The sequence below is a fragment of the Heteronotia binoei genome, chromosome 1 (genome assembly GCF_032191835.1).
Source record: "Heteronotia binoei isolate CCM8104 ecotype False Entrance Well chromosome 1, APGP_CSIRO_Hbin_v1, whole genome shotgun sequence".
Lineage (NCBI taxonomy): Eukaryota > Metazoa > Chordata > Lepidosauria > Squamata > Gekkonidae > Heteronotia > Heteronotia binoei.
Window position 1 is genome coordinate 208578442 of NC_083223.1, and position 20128 is coordinate 208598569.

Genomic DNA, 20128 nt, shown 5'->3' on the forward strand with positions numbered 1-20128 from the left:
TTTCAGTGCTCATATATTAAGGTTTTCCTGATTTCCACCACAAAAAAGCCCATATGTCCGCACAAAATTAGCCCTGGTCACATATTATAGTGAAATCACGTACAACCTGCATGTGGCATATTTGTATGGATATCTGTTTATAAGAAAGAGCCAATGTGCATTCACTTTTCCTACTCATCATTTCCCTACATCAAATCCCCCACCCAAAGCTGCTTTTCCCTAACAAAAGTAGCAATTTGAGTATAGCATAGTGTTAGGCTCCCAGAGAAGGTCAAATAACTGATTGTATAACTCTGCTTGAATAGCAGGGGGAATTTACTTTCAAGTATGCAAATTAATGTAGGGAAATCTGTAGGTTGTCTCAATCTGTATTGTATTTAGGGAATCACTGCTGCTGTATAAGAGCATGTGAAGCAAACATACACACAAACCTTGGGGGATGCTCTTGGATCCAGGCCTATGACTGGGTTAGCAGATGGCAGCTGTGGGCAGGAGTGTCTTTTACCACTTTTACTATGATTGAATTACTATTTCATCAATCATGATGAAAGGCAGGATATAAATGTCTTAATAAAGAAAGAAATCAGCCAGTGAAATTACCAGCTTTGGCTGGTTAGCCTGCTGTGGCCTTTTCTGAGCAGAACTAATCTGGCCACTGTGGTTACATCTAGATTAGATTGCTGCATTGTACTCTATGTGAGCCCATCCTTGAAAAGTGTTTGGGAACTTCCGCTTGTGCAGAATATTGCAATCAGGATGTTAGCTGGAGAGGGTTGTGGAGGCAATATTATTCCAGTCTTGGCCCCCTAATACTGGCTTCCAGTCTGTTTCTGGGGCCAATTCAAAGTGCTGGTATTGACCTTTAAAGCCATATATGGTTTGGGATCAGCATAGCTGAAGGACTGCCTACTCCTATACAAACCCATTTGACCATTGTGCACATCTTCTGAGGCTCTGCTTTGGCTGACCATGCCCCTGCTTTCTGAGATCAGCTGGGTAGCAATGTGGGAGAGGGTCTTCTGTTGTGGAACCAAAAAGTGAAACTTTCACCCCAGAGAGGTTTGCCTGTCACCTTCTGTTACTGTCTTCTGCCAACAGGTGAAGACTTTTTAGTTTTATCTTGTATCCCCCCAGTGATCCTTCCTTCCTGCTCTACATTTTAACTGTTGTTTTTATGTACATGTAGTTTATTGTTTTGTGTGTGTATTCCATCTAATTGTTTTAAAGATGTGTTTGTGTTTGGTTTTAATAGTTTTCTTGGATAGGTTGTTGTTTGATTTTAATGGTTTCTCAGATGTGTTTTTATTATGTACACTAGCTATCCTGATCAGAGCAGAAAGGTGGGGTACAAATTTTCTAAATAAATAAATAACAAATGAAGCTGTCTTATACTGAGTTAGACCACTGGTCTGTCAAGATCAGTATTGTGTACTCTGTCTGGCAACAGCTCTCCAAGAGCTTAGGCAGAGGTCTTTCACATCAGTGACTAACAGGGGTCGTTTTTGTAGAAAAATTGGTGGTGGAGCTCATCCAGGGATTGTTATGCAGCTGCACCTAACTATTCAATAGACAAGGAGGTGGAACTCTCAGAAAGGTTTGGGAGCTGCACTCCTGTGAGCTCCCACTGAATCCGAGGCCTGGTGACTACTACTTGGTCCTTTTAAACTAGGTTTGCCAGGTTTGACTCCAGAAATATCTGGGGGCTTTGGGGGTGGAGCCAGGAGACTTTGGGGATGGAGCCAGGAGCAAGAGTGTGACAAGCATGACTGAACTCTGAAGGGAGTTTTGGCCATCACATTTGAAGGGACCACATGCCTTTTTAATGCCTTCCCTCCATTTGGAATAATGAAGGATAGGGGCATCTTGTTTGGGGGCTCATAGAATGGGACCCCCTGGTCCAATCTTTTTTAAACTCAGAGGGTGTTTTGAGGAAAGGCTCCAGATGGTATGCTAAAAATTTGGTGCCTCTACCCCCAAGAGCCCCAGATACCCAATGGTTGATTCTCCTTTATACCCTATGGGAATCGGTTTCCATAGGGTATAATGGAGTGCTCAGCAGACATTCCTCCCCCCCTGCTTTCTGATAACCCTGAAGCAGGGGGAGGGCCTCAAACGGGGGGATCCCCTGCCTCCAGCTGGGGATTGGCAACCCTATTTTAAACTGGAGATGCCAAGGACAGAAACTGAGATAAGTCCACCTGAATAATACATGTGTATGCAAATACATGTCTGTTGCAATCACACTTTATATTTTAAGTGTTCAGTAAAATCTTTTGGGTGCATATTTTTGGCACATATTTTTAAGTGTAGAGATGCCTTAAGGTAGCAGCTTAGCCACTTCTAAAATGGAAATGAGTATGTATTTATTCGTGTCTTGTAATGTAACACATAAGAAAACTGTATTCACTATGCAGTGGGGACAGTGATTGACCTTAGTCTCTATGCCTTGTTAATTTGGCCATCCCGTGGAACAGTATGCTGGACTAGATGGACCACTGGTCTGAGCCAATAGGTTCTATTCTGGTGACCCTGGCTCCCCTGTGTGTGTTTGTGTAGTGTGCAGAATGGTGAAGAAGCCCACATAGATAGATGTTGTTACAGAAATTAAATATTTTTTATATGTGGCTTTTACTGTAGGAGTGTTATAAATGCATGCAAACATTCTTTTAAATGAGGTATGTAGGTGTCAAGAAAGCATTCACTTTGGAGAATTGCTAAGTGTTATCTCCGCAATAAAAAAGCTTGTTGTGGAGAAACGCCATCTTGGTTAATGTTGGTGCTTGGTTGGAGGGGAACATGAAACTACTAGGCAGGCTGTGTGGCCTAGCCTTCCCTTCACTCCCCCCCTCCCTTCCGGAGTTAAACCATCAACTCTAGGGGGGAAAGCCTCCTAGAGAGGCAGGAAGTTCTTTAGCCTTCCCCTCATTCCCTCCTCCCTTCTGGAGATAAACCAGCAACTCTAGGAGGAAAGCCTCCTAGAGGGGCAGGAAGTTCTTTTGGTTTTTTTAATTTGAATTAGGCGGGAAAAGGCCAGTTCTCGGCTGGTGCTCAGGAAGAGAGGTTGCCAGCCTGTGGGCTCCTGCCTGTGGGACCCCAGGCAGTCATTCACAAGGTAGGGCAAGTTTACACCAGGGACGAGGGGATGTGTTTAAATCCACCTTTTATTTGTCCTGCTTGTTGCTGTTCAGGTGCTGTGCTAAACTTTTACATGTAACTGTTTTTGTTTTTATTTTTCTTTCTCTTCTTATTAAACATTTTTACTGTTTTGAATGCTGGCAGTCAAACTCTGTACCACATAGATCCCCAACCGCTTAGACCACTCTGCTTTATGAAGGGGGCCCTGGGGAAGGGGGAAGGCATGCAGTTGGATAAGGTGCCAATCCTCCAGGGGTTCCCCGAAGAAGTGCTGTGGTCTCTGTGATACCCAAGTACAGGGTGGCAGAGGACCTTGAGGCCTGGCCTCATAGCTGGAGAGGGGGATTGGGAGTCCTGTTCCTCTCAGTCTTAACCCCTAGACTGAGCAGGTGGTGGCAGCGAGCCCAAGTGGCCGGAGGAGAAATAGCTCCCTCCAGGAGTTGGCGACTCAATAGACAGTTGACGGGACCGGGTGTGAAGGCAGAATCGGGCCGGTTCCATCACACTTGTTATGAAACATGGGGCTGGGATTCTAGCTGGAAAGAAAGTGGCACAAGTTGGGAGAGTTGCAGAGGGAAAGTGGGCTAAAGAGGAGGAAGGGGAGGAGGAGAGATTGGATTTATACCCCACCCTTCACTTGTAGTCTCAGAGTAGCTTACAATCTCCTTTCCCTTCCTCTCCCCGCAACAGACATCCTGTGTGGTAGGTGAGGCTGAGAGAGCTCTGAGAGAACTGTTGTCGAGAGAACAGCTCTGAGAGAACTTGTGACTGACCCAAGGTCACATTAGCAGGTGCATGTGGAAGAGTGGGGAATCAAACCTGGATCTCCCAGATTAAAGTCAGCCGCTCTTAACCACTACACCAAACTAGCTCTCTGTCACCTGCCTGCCACTTCTCCGCCTCCCCTCCTGCCTGCCACTTCTCCTGGAAAGTATACCTTGCAGGCACTGCTTTGTAGTAAAGTGGCACCTGTTGTTTGGAAACTTCTGAACCACATCTAATGAAATGAAGTCTGACTCACAAAAGCTTATCCTGGATAAGGTTTCACTGGACTCCTGAGCCATAGAAGCTCCAGCCTTACATTGCTGGCATAATTATTGGTCTGCTTAAGAAGCATGTGCTGATACAGTAGTCACAAAGAGCTCCAAGGATCATATTGTGTTGTCCCTGAAGCTTCAAAACATCCATTTGCTCACTGACATGCGTCCCACCACTCCTTATTCAAATCTATTGTCCTTCCATTGGTCGTGGATGTTGGAAGTCTTTTGTTCTGTGACAGATCTCTAAGAGCCAGCATAGTAACTAAGAAGTTTGAAATGACATTTGAATATGTTTAGAATTGCAATAAAAGGCTTTTGTTAGACAGTCTGACTCATCTTTGAAGATATAAAAAATGCTGCACAACTCTCACAACGACATCTGAAGCTGCTGTGAGAACACAGTTTTAGGCCTTTATGGTGCTTGACCTATAGCTGTAGGATGGGAAAAATCAAAGGGCTGAGGAGTTCAGTTCTTTCCTTTTGGTAGGATCCATTCATTCATCACCTGTTATTTTACACGGCATGATAACCCATTCAGATCAGTCAATGTCAACCAAGCTATAGGTAGGAATGTGCATGGTGCCCTCTGTAAAAGATGCCTGCACGATATAGAACAGTTTGAGTCCAGTGGCACCTAAGACCAACGGAGTTTTATTCAAGGTATAAGCTTTCATGTGTAAGCATGCTTCTTCTGCTACATGAAAGGTTATAATTTGAATAAAATTTTGTTGGTCTTAAAGGTGCCACTGGATTCATACTTTGTTTTCTACTTCAAACCAGCATGGCTACCCACCTGAATCTATATTTTGATAGTTTTTTAGTAAAACTATCCAGATAGCTAATGCAAGTAAGCCATGCCTAGACAAAATAGAGAAGGAAATCTCTATGAATCACCATTTATTCTCATTTGAGGGACAAAAGTCTTACTGAAACTACATATGACAGTTAGTTAAACATTCTATACAAAGTAAAGCCTAGTCATTGAGGCTGTCCAGGAGAAAGTGTTGTAGACGGTTCCGCAACCAAATTTACTTATTTATTTATTTTAGTAAATTTATATTCTCCCCTGCAGATGGGCTCAGGGTGGGTTACAACATAGTAAATAAAATGTGCACTTTACTAGGAGGTTGAACAGACCCCAAAGACAGTAATTAAAGGTTTAGAGGTGGTACTCAACATGATCCAAATAATTGTTTTCCCCATTGATAGTAAAGGTATAAAAAGTAAGAATGTTGTGTCAGTTTCACTGTCTGCTCCTGGCTGTTCCCCTTATGTGCAGCTGTGGTAAAAATGACTCAGACATCATCAGACCCCACAGAGAAACTTGTTTCAAGGAAAGGGGGCAGGGAAGGGACACCAGAGGCAATTGGCCTTATGAATGTTAAAAAACACCTGGCATTGGAAAAGAACTTAGGAGACCCAGGTTCTCTTCTCTGCCCTGAAGCTTGCTGGGTAACTTCAGACTTATTACTGTCTTGAGCTTCTTGGAATAAGCAGAAAATGAAAATATGGAAGACTGAAAAGTTGAGTGCCCCCCACTTCTCTGGCTCTATTTGACTATCCTATCCAGGTGAGACTACTAATCCACCTACTCAATACTGATGTCTAGTGCATCCAATGAGTACCTGATAACTTTTAAAGAGAAATACACATGTACCACAAGTGAGCTGTCTAATAGTTAACATGGTTTTTGGAAATCATACATATCTGATGACTTTAGATGTATTTTTCAGTTAGAGCTTTTGTCTAGCATGTGAAGCCATATTCACTTAATTAGAATTTGCATGGATTACAGTATGTTTAGTGGGTAGAAATCAGTCACAACTCTCTCAGCTTGACTTCGCGAACGAAGATTTAAGAAGGGTGCAGTAGTCCACGTCTGCTGCAGGCTCGCTGGTGGCTGACAAGACCAATGCGGGACAGGCAGATCCGGCCACAGTGACTGCAGGGAAAAGTCTGATTTGGGGTTGGTACTGTAGCAGTGCGATTCTTCCTCAATCTCCTTTTGTCCTCAAGACCAGCTATGCGTGCGTTCTCAAAGGAAGAGACAGCCTGGTGGATTGTGTGCCTCCATGCTTTGCGATCTGAGGCTAGGTCAGACCACTGGTGATGGTTGATGCGACAGGTGCCAAGGGATTTCTTCAAGGAGTCTTTGTACCTCTTCTTTGGTGCCCCTCTATTTCGATGGCCGGTGGAAAGTTCGCCATACAGAGCAATCTTGGGAAGGCGGTGGTTTTCCATCCTAGAAATATGCCCTGCCCAGCGCAGCTGCGTCTTCAACAGCAGTGCCTCGATGCTTGTAACCTCCGCCCTCTTGAGAACTTCAGTGTTGGTCACAAAGTCACTCCAGTGGATGTTGAGGATGGTGCGAAGGCAGCGCTGATGAAAGCGCTCAAGGAGTCGCAGGTGATGATGGTATAAAACCCACGATTCGGAGCCGTAGATGAGGGTTGTCATCACAACCGCTTTGTAAACATTGATCTTTGTGCCTTTTTTCAGATGCTTGTTGCTCCACACTCTTTTGTGCAGTCGGCCAAATGCACGGTTTGCCTTTGCCAGCCTGTTGTCAATCTCCTTGTCGATCTTGGCATCTGAGGAGATGATGCACCCCAGGTAGCTGAACTGCTGGACTGTCTTCAGAAGTGATTCACCCACAGTGATGCAGGGAGGGTGATAATCTTCCTGGGGTGCAGGCTGGTGGAGAACTTCTGTCTTCTTCAGACTAACTTCTAGGCCGAATAGCTTGGCAGCCTCTGCAAAGCAGGACGTCATATGCTGCAGAGCTGATACCGAGTGGGAGACGAGTGCAGCATCATCAGCAAACAGTAGCTCTCGGATAAGTTTTTCCATTGTCTTGGAGTGAGCGTTTAGTCGCCTCAGGTTGAACAGGCTGCCATCGGTGCGATAGCGGATATAGACACCATTGTCATCATCTAGATCTACTGCGGCTCTTTGAAGCATCATGCTAAAGAAGATCGTAAAGAGAGTTGGCGCGAGAACGCAGCCTTGCTTTACACCTGTGCCTATTGGGAAGGGCTCCGAGAGGTCGTTGCAGTGTCTGACCTGGCCTCACTGGTCTTCATGTAGCTGGATGATCATGCTGAGGAACCTTGCGGGACATCCTAAACGTTCCAAGATTTGCCACAGGCCTTTCCTGCTAACGGTATCGAAAGCTTTGGTAAGGTCGACAAAAGTCACATATAGACCCTTGTTCTGTTCCCTGCATTTCTCTTGGAGCTGCCTGAGAACAAATACCATGTCGGTGGTGCTCCTGTTAGCTCTGAAGCCGCACTGGCTCTCTGGGAGGAGTTCTTCTGCAATGGTGGGCACCAGTCTGTTCAGGAGTATTCTGGCAAGGATTTTGCCTGCGATGGAGAGCAGGGTTATCCCCCGGTAGTTGGAGCAGTCTGACTTTTCCCCTTTGTTCTTGTGTAGAGTGATGATGATTGCATTGCGAAAGTCCTGTGGTAGTTTGCCTTGTTCCCAGCAGGTGACAAGTACTTTGTGAAGTGTGCTTCCAGATCTCTGGTGGGATTCCATCAACTCCCGCTGCCTTGCCACTTTTCAGTTGCTTGATGGCTTTAACAGTCTCTTCTAGGGTGGGGATCTCATCCAACTCTGTTTTCACTGGTTGAAGTGGGGTGAGGTGGATTGCTGAATCTTGAACTACGCGGTTGGCACTGAAGAGAACCTGAAAATACTCTGACCACCGGTTCAGTATGGATACCTTGTTTGTGAGGAGCACTTGGCCGTCTGCACTACGCAAGGGACTCTGAGCCTGATTTGATGGGCCATATACTGCCTTCAGGGCTTCGTAGAACCCTCTTAAATCACCAGTGTCTGCACACAGCTGGGTTCTCTCAGCAAGCTTGGTCCACCACTCGTTCTGAATGTCTCGAAGCTTGCGCTGGAGGTTGCTACATGCAGCGCGAAAGATTGCTTTTTTCCCAGGACAGGAGGGCTGAGCAAGATGTGCTTGGTAGGCAGATCTCTTTTTCGCTAGTAATTCTTGGATCTCTTGATTATTCTCGTCAAACCAGTCCTTGTTCTTCCTTGTGGAGAACCCGAGGACTTCTTCAGAGATCAACAGGATGGTAGTTTTTAGGTGTTCCCAGAGTGCTTCTGGAGAAGGGTCTGTGGGGCAACTGGGGTCCTCAATTCTTGTCTGGAGTTTTGCCTGGAAGGCAGCTTTAACTTCGGCTGACTGAAGGCTGCCAACTTGAAGCTTCCTCCGAGGGATACCTCCTCTCCTGGGTTTGGGTTTAAAGTGAAGACGGAGATTGCAGCGTACAAGACAATGATCCGTATGACATTTTGCACTGGGCATTACTCAGGTGTGTAAGACATCTCGAAGGTCTCTCTGGCACACCAGAATGTAGTCGATAAGGTGCCAGTGCTTGGACCGTGGGTGCATCCAGGTTGTCTTCAGGCTGTTCTGCTGAAAGATAGTGTTGGTGATGGTGAGCTGGTGAGCTGGTGCTCCATGCAGAATTCTAGCAGGAGGCGCCCGTTATCATTGCAGTTGCCAATGCCGTGTTTGCCAAGTACTCCTTTCCAGGCTTCCGAGTCTTTACCTACTCTGGCATTGAAGTCGCCAAGGATGATCACCTTGTCCTCTGTAGGGGTCTTCCATACGAGGTTGCGTAGATCAGCATAGAACTTGTTCTTTTCTGCAGGATCTGCTTGAAGGGTTGGAGCATACACACTGAAGAGTGTTGCATGCTGCTTGTTTTGAAGTGGGAGGCGCATGGACATGATGCGATCTGAGTGACCTGTTGGCAGTTATTCGAGTTTGGAGGCAATGGAGTTCCTGACCATGAAGCCAACGCCAGAAAGGCGGCTCTCAGCCTTTGACTTACCCGACCAGTAGAGGGTATAGCCAGCACCGTGTTCTCGAAGACTACCTTCCTCAGGGAAATGCTATGTCAGTATTCAACCTGAGAAGTTCGTGAGCAACTAGAGCAGAGTGTCATTCAGGGTGACCCCTGTCTACTGTGTCAAGCATGGTTCTGATGTTCCAACACGCAAGCTTTAGTCTTTGCGCACTTTGTGAGGCAGGTGCATGCCTTTTCTTTGTTGTTATTTTTTGACTGCAAGTAAGGATGCCCGTTGACCGCGGCTAGCCAACTGGGGGGGGGGGAGACGAGCTTTGTTTAGGCCACCTTTTCTAGGCCCCTCTCCGTGCGGAGCAAGCAGTGCTGTCCCTAGATAAGGCTGCTTGGTTGTTCAGGGTGCTGCCAAAAAATGCTTTCGTCTCCGGGTCAGCATCAGGCGACCAATACCCTGAACCGCCTACATGCAGGATCGGGACTGCGGCTTCCAGTGGCATCTTCCACCTGCCGTTTCGCCCCTTGCCCATCGCTGCAGGACTTGGTGTGTTGTGGGTTGTGGATGTGGATATGCCCTTCAGGCCTGCGCAGAGGAATTTTTAGGTGAAGCGCAGTGTGCGCAGTACTGGCTCCACCCTTTCACCTTGGGGTCATCTGCCATGGCCCAGTAAGCTGGGATGCCGGCAGCGAGTCCTCCAGGTGATAGGTGTTACATTAACGAGCTCTATCTGCCCGGGTTTGATGTTAGAGTTTTCCTTCTCTTGGCTGACGAGGTTGGTGAGCCCAGCCTGCCCATCCGGTTATACCGCCGGACATTCGGTCGCACCATGACGTGGCAAACTCTGTGAGAAACGGGGGGGGGGGGACCAGTGGGAAGGTGTTGCCATGGATGCAGTAATGCAGGAGAGGCCATTGCAGTGACCATCTGCCTGGCATAGCCGGACAGTGACCACGCGGCGTTCACTACACCGGGAAAGGAGAGGCTATGTATTGCGCATACACTTTCCCTGGGGGGGGCAGGATACCCAAGAGGGAGCCCACTCCCCCTCCCCCCCCAGTCACAACTAAATCCCATGGAAACTGCAGACATGTACTTGCTTATGATTTCAGTGGTGCCCTGAAATCAGTGTTTTATTTCTCTTAAGTGCATTTTGAAAATATGTATAGTAACACCCAAATAACCCAGAATAACTCAAGAATGAGAATGTGGATCAGTCTACAAAGAAACATACGCGAGCTGTTATAGACTTGAGCCTTAAATGTTCATCTGATAGTTCCATACATGTGCATTAAAATCCTTATGTGAATTTCTCAAGGGAAATGTAACATCTGAAGAATTCTGTAAAAAAAGGCAGCAAAATCATTTGTGTTCCTGCTCTTTCAGCCAGGACTAGATGGACATGTTTTTTGAGGGGGGGGGGGCAAAATTAAAAAATGGTGTCCCCTTATGGACCCATTCTACCTTATGGGCCCATAGAATAGAATTGACTCCATACCCTATTTGGCACCTCTCCTCCAGTGGCACCCAGGGCAAGCACCCCCCCCCTCTGCCCCCTCTAGATCCGGCCTGGCTTTCAGCCCCTGTTTTGGCCCTGCTGTGTATGGAATTATTCTAAGTGCAGTAGAGAATAGCAGATTTGGATCTGTTAGGATGATTAAGTATGGAGATTAAACAGGAGGCCTCATATGCAGCTGCTGTATGGTGAGGCTTTCTCTGTCTCTTAAACAAAGATAGTGATCAAATATTATTAGGGTGTTCATTTAATATAATTCTATACTGCTTTTCCTACAAGAAGAGCCCCGTGGCGCAGAGTGTTAAAGCTGCAGTACTGCAGTCCTAAACTCTGCTCACGACCTGAGTTCGATCCCTGGTGGAAGCTGGGTTTTCAGGTAGCTGGCTGGAGACTGACTCAGCCTTCCATCCTTCTGAGGTTGGTAAAATGAGTACCCAGCTGGAGATGGGTATAAAAGTAGATGACTGGGGAAGGCAATGGCAAACCACCCCGTAAAAAGTCTGCTGTGAAAACGTTGTGAGAGCAGAGTCACCCCAGAGTCGGAAACGACTGGTGGTTGCACAGGGGACCTTTCCTTCCTTTCCTACAAAGCCCAGAGTGGCTTCCAGTCATAAGCATTCCATATACATAAATAATTAAAGCATCAGAAGCACTGAAAGTTAAAAATAACAATGAACAAATACTGCCATTTCCATTTTTGAAGCCCTCTCCCCAATACTAGACACCTGCATCAACAACTTGTTGGCCTTCCAAGGCAGCTGGTTGGCCACTGTGCAAGCTCCAAATCTGAAACATTCACTTTTTCAGCTGAAAACATGAATATGTTATAACCTTCAATTTGCCCTTTACAGAGAGCATGTCGCTGGCTTCTTGGTTCAGGTGGAATGAGCCCCCAAGACGAATTTCCGAGAGGAGCCCCACAGAAATGGTGATAGAAACCCTTATGATGGAGCTGGGGTGGCAAATTAAGGAAGCTGAGAAACAGCAGCGGGACAGAGAGAATGAGTACCGCAAGATAAAGACAGGTGTGGACTATAGCTGGCTGATTAGTTACCAGAAACACAACTATGATATCAGTCCAGGGGAGCGTCTGCAACTGGAGGACTTGTGTTCCAAAATCCACCCCTCCTACTGTGGTCCTGTTGTTATCAGGTATGGTGAAGTCTTTGATCATCAAGAACTTCTGTGTTTGCCATGAAAATTCAGGACTGTGACAAGAGAATTCTTTTGTGGGTGGCCTAGGATTTGATGACAGTGGATAATTCTTGTTCTTCATTTTTATTTTATTTTATATTTTTTGCAAAATGAGGGAAATGCTACATGTTTCATAGTGGTGCATGTCTGAGTACATATGATACTGAAGAAACTTTTTTACCCTATCACATATTTGGTTTACATACCTGGTTAGCAGTGTTCCCAGTTTGATGTAGTGGTTAAGTGCGTGGATTCTTTTCTGGGAGAACCAGGTTTGATTCCCCACTCCTCAATATACACCTGCTGATGTGACCTTGGGTCAACCACAAGTTCTCTCAAGGCTGTTCTGCTCAAGAGCAGTTCTGGGAGAGCTCTCTCAGCCCCACCTACCTCACAGGGTGTCTGTTGTGGGGAGGGGAAGGGAAAGGAGATTTGTAAGCTGTTCTGACACTCCTTTGGTTAGCGAAGGGCAGGATATAAATCGAATCTCTCCTTCTCCCTCTAAAATGAGTTAATATGAGCTAGCTCACAGGGGTTTTTTTTGCCTCCAGCTCAACATTTTTGTCTTAGCTCAGGAAGGATGGCCCCAGAGCAGATTAATTTATGCAGTAGCCAAATTGCTCACTCACAACTTTTATTTATTTTATTTATGCAGTAGCCAAATTGCTCACTCAGGAGCTCACAAAGTACATTTTTTTGCTCACAGGACTCCCCAGCTTAGAGGGAGCATTGTTGGTTAGTATGTGAAAATGGCTCTAAGAAACAAGATCTAGAAGTTGGCTGTTATACAGTTCCATATGGGGTACCTGCAAGGACATGCAGGGAAGTATCTCATTTTCCCCTCCTGCAATATATCATTTCCCCCTTACCTGAAGGCCCCCAGAGCCTGTCCCTTTTTCCTTACCATCTACTGGCCAATCTACCTTTATCTGTTCCCCCTTCAGCTTTCCCTTGGAAAACTTTGTATGTGCTGGGCCAGGCCCAGTTTCACAGTGGGGGATTCACATGGATTTACAGGGGGCACCTCATTTTCCTCTGCAACCCCTTCCCCACAAGATTTCCTCTTTACCTTCTCCCAGAAACATATCATCCCCTTGCTCTGTTTCTTTTTCTTCCCAATCACCAATCAGCCTTTTTTCTGCTTCCCCATTTCCATCTATATATTATTTATTTACTGCATTTATAACCCACCATTCTTCACAATGAGAAAGCAGCTTACACTATTCTCCTCTCCTCCATTTTATCCTCTCAACAATCCTCTAATGTAGATTAGGCTAAGAATATATTAGGCCTAAGGTAACCCAGGGAGTTTCCATGGCAGAATGAAGATTCAAACCTGGGTCTCCCAGATGCAGTCCAAAACTCTTAATAACTATGCCACACAGGCTTTCATGGGATGACTGCTGTTGAAGAATAGCCAGCTGCCGGGCCTGGGTGAGTTATGCAAGTCATGTTGTATCAAGTCACCTGGTGGCTGCATCTGGGGCAGGTCATGATGAGCCCTCCTTTAAAGACCAAAAGTCTCTGGAAAGGATCCTGCTCCCTCCCCCTTCCTTTTGCTGACAGAAACCAAGACTGGAAGAAATGGCCACTGAGGGCAACTGCTGCTTAAAGCTTTAGGTGCTTCTTCTATTATTGGATAGGTTAACCCCTCGAGTTTTTTTTAAAATAATGTTTTAGTGCAAACAAGGGGCTTTCCTCAGGTTTGTAGAAACGCCTCCACTCATGGCTCCACTCTGGATTTAAGTATCCACAGATTTTGCCATGTTGAGAATTGGATACTTTGATTACTAAGAGGAGATAAGAAAATCAGTTTAAAATTAGCCTGAGAGAGTTCCATCCTATCTTTAGTATGTTCAACAAAATCACTCTGCGTTTCTGAAGAAGCTGGTCTTTGCAATGGCATTGATTCATTCTGTTTTTAGAATGCTAGAATCAGTTTAATTTACTGGACTTCTTCAGAAACTTCACCCTGAATATTGTGTATAAAGACAGGTTGCTTACCTGTAACTGTAGATCTTCGAGTGGTCATCTGTGCATTCACACCCATGGGATAGAGCGCCTGCGCCGATCCCCGAATCGGTATCTGAAAAGCCCGGGATTTTTCTGCGCTCGGCACCAATGGGCATGCGCAGGCGTCCCAGTACGCATGCTCACCGGCGCCAGTGCAGGGATCCCGCCAGTTCCTTCCTGACCGCTGGAAGCCCCTACTGGAGGGAGATCGTCAGCAGTGGGGAAGGAGGGTGGGTAGTGTGAATGCACAGATGACCACTCGAAGATCTAGTTACAGGTAAGCAACCTGTCTATCTTCTTCGTGGTCTCTGTGCTTCTCACCCATGGGAGACTAGCAAGCAAGACATACCTGGAGGTGGGAAGATGGTCAACCTGAAGAAACAGCTTGCAGCATTGTATTTTCCTTTTGTATCTTTGGTTTAAAAGACCTCAGTTACAATAAACAAACATAGTGTTTCTTGAGAAAATATGGGAAAAGAGGATGTATATTGCTACTATAGATGTTTTGCAAAGAAAGTATCTTGCAGATATATTGAAAGTTTTGAAGGCCCAGCACAGATACAGATATAAAAGCATAGCTAGATAGTGGCTGGGCTCTTCAAACAACTGATTCTATTCTTCTCCCTTGCCGCAAGTGTATTATTTTTAAAACTAGTTCTTGGCTCTTAGGCTTGAAAACATGAATGATTCCTGATGAAATCTCAGAAGCCAGATGAGGGGAGCTTGGTAGGGTTTCCAGTGGTGGCCTCAGTATCTTGTTTAGGTAGTTACTTGTGCCTTTGACTAGAAGAACTGGAATAACTAATGCAAAATAAGAATCTTTCTTGGAGTGAAGGAATAGGGCATTATGTACTCTCCTTTAATACCAAGGGTAAGCATAGAAATAGGCACCACCATCTGAAATTATTCCATCTAGGCTTGAAAGTCCCCAGGTCCCAATGGAGAATCCCCCAGCACCCCCTCCGACTTGGAGGCACAGTTGACAGAGGAGACAATAGAGCTCAGGCTGTATACCGAGATGGCATCTGAGGGCAAGCTGTCTTATTCAGTGGCCAGCCACTTACTCTGAAGGGCCAATAACAGTGCAGAAAGGCTGAGGCCTTCCCCCGATGTTTGCTCTTGACACCAGTATTACTGCCTCTAAATGTGAAGTTTCCCTGTAGTCACAATGGCTAGTAGCCCTATTCTTCATGAATTTGACTAATCCCCCTTTAAAGCCATCTGCCTGTAGCCATCAATGCATCTTCTGGCAGCAATTCCATATTTTAATCGCTCATTGTGTAGAGAAGTATTTTGGTTCATCCTGAATCTGCTACCCACCAAGTTTGTTGGATGCCCTCAAGTTCTAATATTTAAGGAGCAGAGGAAAAAACGTTTTGTCTACTCTCTCTACTCCTTGCATAATTTTATAAACTTCTGGTATGTCACTCTCTCTCCCCATTCATTTTCTAAACTGAAAAGCCCCAGACCTTTTAGCCTTTTTTAATATGAAAAATACTCTGGCCCCTTAATCAACTTGGTTGCCTTCTTCTGTACTTCCCCCCACTCCAGCTCTGCAGTGTCTTTTAAGGTATGGTTGTCAAAACCGCAAACAGTATTCCAAATGAGACTACACCAAAGATCTTTACAGGGTTATTATCATATTGCCTGTTTTATCTTCTATCCCTTTTCTAATAATCCCCAACAAGACTTTGCCTTTTTCACTGAGGAGAAACACTGTGTTGACACTCTTTCATTGAGCTATCTACTGTGAGGCATCTCTCTTTCAGTCACAGCAAGTTCAATTAGCATATAGTTGAAGTTGGGATTTTTAAAATTTCCAGGGTGCATCACCTTACATTCCCCAACACTGAACAGCATTTGTCACCTTGTTGCCCACTCACCCAGTTTATGGAGTTCCTCCTGGAGCTCTTCACAGTCAGCCTTCGTTTTCATCACCCTGAATAATTTTGTGTCATCTGCGAACTTGGCTGCTATTCTGCTCACCCCCATTTCCAGATATTTTATGAACAAGTTAGATAGCATTGACCCCAATAACAATGCTTACTCCCCACCCCCCATTAAGAGAACTGCCCATGTGTTCCTACTTTCTGCCATTTAATCAAACCTTTGAAAATTTTGTTATTAAAAAATTCTGAGTGATAAAATGTAGACTGCCTTAGTAGTTCTCCACTATCATTCAACTGAAGCTAATGTTACATTATAAAAAAGAATCACCCTCCATTTCCTTCTTAAGGGGAGTCTAAATAGTGGTGCCTTCCCCTCATCCTAACATTGTAAACTAGCTGACTTTTATCTTCCCTCAGATTCCGGCAACTCATTACTGAATATGAACCAGAAGCACCGGAAGTATCTCGGCTGTTCCGTTCTGCTTTGCATGATGTTCTTGAGAAGATGAAAGAGGAAGAAGAGGCGAAGAAGCTCGCTCGGCAGTGGAACACAAAACACAGAACCAGCCTTTCTCTCACAACTTTCAAATCCCGTTCCAGGATTTCTCCATTCAGCAGTGACATCAAGACCATTTCAGAAGATGTTGAGAGAGGCACTGATCCAACCAGGAGAGTATGGAGCATGCCAGAGTTCAGGAGCACCAGGGATTACTGACTTCATTTACTTTATAACAATAAGATTTTAGAGACAGACCTTTTTATTTATTTATTACCCAACTGTGTGTGTCATTTTTGTCTTCATTTTTGTCCATTTGACCCTTTTTGCCCTTTTCTGTGGAACACTTTTGGGGGCTTCTTTTAATCCATGCATCTGGAGTTTTGTTGTGCTATCAGTGAATATATGCATGGTGAATCATTCATATGGATTGGCCTCACAACTTCAGATTGACAGCTTTGTGTGCTATGGTGTGGGTAAAAAATTCCATACAACTTGGCATAGTGGTTCTGTTTCCCAAAAACTGGAAAAAAAAGTCCAGACAAGTGATTGTGAGAATCAGCCCCATGTGTCTGTTTATCCTTTCTATGAATGCTTCCCTCTCTTGTTGTTCCATAGTAACTGGAGCTAATGCACATTTATAGACCACTCATCACAGCTGTCCCTGCCAGAAACTAATTAGCATATTTAGAGGCCCACAAAAAGAGTTGTGAAGTGGGGACCCAGTAGAGAAATCTTCTAGTAAATCCCCTTACAGTGAGTAAACAGGCAATGTGTACCACTTTCCAAACAGTGCCAGTCTATATCTTCTGCTGAAATATCATCAATATCACTATTGTGGAGGGACTATCCCACTATTATGGAGGGACTATCCCACACATTCCAGCCACTGGTTGTCCTCTATAAAATTCCCTTTCTGGACAGCACAAACAAGAGAGACATGCTTACTCAGTCCCTGTGGAGTAGGAAGTGTAAAAATGAATCTCATTGGTTATTAGGAACAGTGATTGACTACAATGGCTAGTCAAAATGTGTGTACCTCTCAGCATACCATTTGTCAGTTAAATTCTATTTCTAATTTATTTGTTTTAGGTGATTCTTCCCTTTTTGAAGCCAAAGGGCCCTCTCTGCCTTGTTTCGTGAGAGGGAGGAGCAATGTACCTCTTCTGTGGTATAATTCTAAGGCAGCTGTATTTACATCCACTGCTTTGATATCAATGGGAACTTCCTGGTGCATTGTGCTTTTCTTCTTTTCTAGAAGAAATTTGTTCTGAACAACAATGATATGCATGGAAGTTGTCCAGTTTTGTGTATTCCGTATTAAACAAAATGCAACTGTAGAATGGATTTCTGAACATGACCTCATTTTAATCCAGTTTGGCTTGCTGAAAAGAAAAACTTAAGTAAAGCCAGGACTAAATAAGGTATCAGCAGAGGCTTTTCATTGCCTACATTTGCACACATAGGGTATGATCTAGGCCAAAGTAAAGTGCCATTGATAGCAATAGACGAGATGTTGTAAGTTGTGTTTAAGTCTCTGCTGAAATCAGTGGTACTTTAAAGGACATAACTGTAGCTGAATCTGTCCCATTCTGCCACTTGCACAGAACATTAGGAGCATATTTGTGATCAGAAATGGTTTATGCAGCCAAGCTTGGGCATCAGCCCTTGTTGACATTTGAGAGTTCTGATCTCTAAGATCTGCAGGTAACCCCTGAAGGTGACTAGGGCACCCTGAGTTGAAGTGCTTTAAGTAATAAATAATAATGTGTACTGTCAAGTCTCAACCAACTCATTGCAATCTCAGGATCAGAGTTTTCAAGGGAAGAGATGAGCAGAGGTTACATGCCATATCTACCCCAGGCTTCCTTGGTGGTCTCCCATCCAAGAACTAACCATGGTTGACCCTGTTTAGCTGCCAAGCTCTGATGAGAGAGGGGACAGTCTGGGCTATTAGACTGCTGCTAAAATTTCTCCTGGAATGATTTTACTAGGTTTAGCTTTTAACTCTACAAGTAAAGCAAGGCAGTGTGGATGCACTGATTTTTTTTTAAAACCCAATCTTGACAGATGAATGGTTTTCTATAAAAATACCAGCAAACTGCATTAATAAAAACAAACCTCAGGGCTTCCATGTGTTACATCCCACTTGACACAGACTATTTAAACTCAGGTTCAGAGAAAAAGATCAAAACATTGACAATCATACAGTTGCTATGCCATTTTCTATGCCTCTGAATATTTATTGAGGGCATTTGTATACAGCTTTTTCTAAGCCCAGTGTTTTACATAAAGACAGACTTGTGCAGCTGAAATTAGGAGCTGAAGGTGGCTTCTTGGTTTAGGGATCTCCTCTCTTACCTTTCCCCCTCAGGGCACAGAAGTGGACATTGAGAAGGCCTGAGAGGGGCTGCCTCAGCTGAATCTCTCAGGCTGTTAATGGCCTGTCCTTGATAGGGCACTTTTTAAAAGGTGATGTTCTTGGGGTAGAACTGGCTTCTCTGTTGTCTTGCGTTTGTGTGTCCCCTGTGGTGTTTAGAAGTTATCATAAAAGAAACCCACAAGCATGAAAAGCCATTTTCTAGCAAGTCACATGACCAACTTTTGTACCTCTATGTGAAGTGTAGAACTGGCTTCTCTGTTGTCTTGCGTTTGTGTGTCCCCTGTTTGTGTGTCCCCTGTGGTGTTTAGAAGTTATCATAAAAGAAACCCACAAGCATGAAAAGCCATTTTCTAGCAAGTCACATAACCAACTTTTGTACCTCTATGTGAAGTGTATTGTATTAAATTCTGAAATACATTATTTAATTTTGGTTGTGGCCTTTTCATTGATTAATGCACACTGCTCTGTTTGTTAGCGCCTTCAGTATTGCCTCTGATACCATATTTTATTAAAACTCTGAGCACTAATTACAACAAGGGATGTGTCCTAACACGTAATCCCTCTTATTGAAGCAGATAATATAGATATGCTAAGCACTTAGCAGCAATGTTCCCTCTAAACTGCAGAGTCTTGTGAGCAAAAATTCTGCTTTGTGAGCTACTGTTGGGAGCTACTGGCATTAAAGTTGTGAACTACAGTCAGTCACAGAACCTTTATTGGCATAACAAAGTTGTAAGCTACTGCATAAATTATTGTGCTCTAGGGCCATTTTTCCTGAGCTAAGACAAAAATGTGTGAGCTGGAGGCTAAAAATCGGTGAGCTAGCTCATGCTAACTCAGCTTAGAGGGAACACTGCTTAGCAGATGTAGTAAGTAACACTATCTTAGATCAACAATTTTGTATTTAAATAGTCTAGTGTGGCTAGTATGTATGGCCAGGATCTGGTGGACCCAGGTTCAAATCTTCACTCTGCCATAGAATCTTGCTCCATTTAGCCCAGCTTCCCTCCTTATTACTGCCTCTGTCACACAGGGCCTCTCTCTCTGTAGGTCTCATAAATCTCCAGCATTGGGGTTTTTTTGTGATCAAAGGGGACTGCCTCCCTACTTCCTTCTGCACCAGTGGAAAAACTGGCTGGATCCAGCAATGTAAGTGGCTGTTGCATTGGTGTTAAGAGCCACTTAATTTGGAGGAAAGCTCTTTAGGTTGGAGGACTTCAAACTGCTCAGGGGGGTGGACAGATCCACCCTTGTGTTGGTATAAATCCACTGCGTGCTCACAAAAAGGGTGGGATATAAATATGACATAATAAATAATCATAGGGGAAGGGCTACATAGAATATACTACATACCACATAGAATAACAAGATCAGAAACACTAATAGTTTAAATGCTCTGAAGACATATTGTCTCTGAAGACATATCGAGGTTTGAAGGGCTAAAAGCCAATACAGTTTTGCAGGCCTGGTAACCCTCTCTCCTAATATATTTGAACTGATGGACTGATTGAGATTAGGAATTTGAAGAGCCAAAACAAGCTATTTGACATAATTCCCTTTTTGTATAACAGGGATTATTGCCCTTATAATATTTCCATGCAGATCCATATAGGTGGTAGCTTTAAGTACTGCTGA

At 44.5% G+C, this 20128-nt stretch overlaps 1 protein-coding gene across 2 annotated transcripts in view; it reads left to right on the forward strand.

Annotated features, from left to right (window-relative positions):
* RD3 (RD3 regulator of GUCY2D) overlaps positions 1-18923 on the forward strand; it is a 38178-nt gene extending 19255 nt beyond the window's left edge. For both annotated transcript variants that reach the window (XM_060259551.1, XM_060259560.1), the window contains 2 exons: positions 11370-11670; positions 16032-18923. In XM_060259551.1, coding sequence (XP_060115534.1) covers positions 11370-11670; positions 16032-16329 — 599 coding nt within the window. In that variant the 3' untranslated portion in view covers positions 16330-18923. The remainder of the gene's footprint in view (positions 1-11369; positions 11671-16031) is intronic.
* The last annotated feature ends 1205 nt before the right edge of the window (positions 18924-20128 follow it).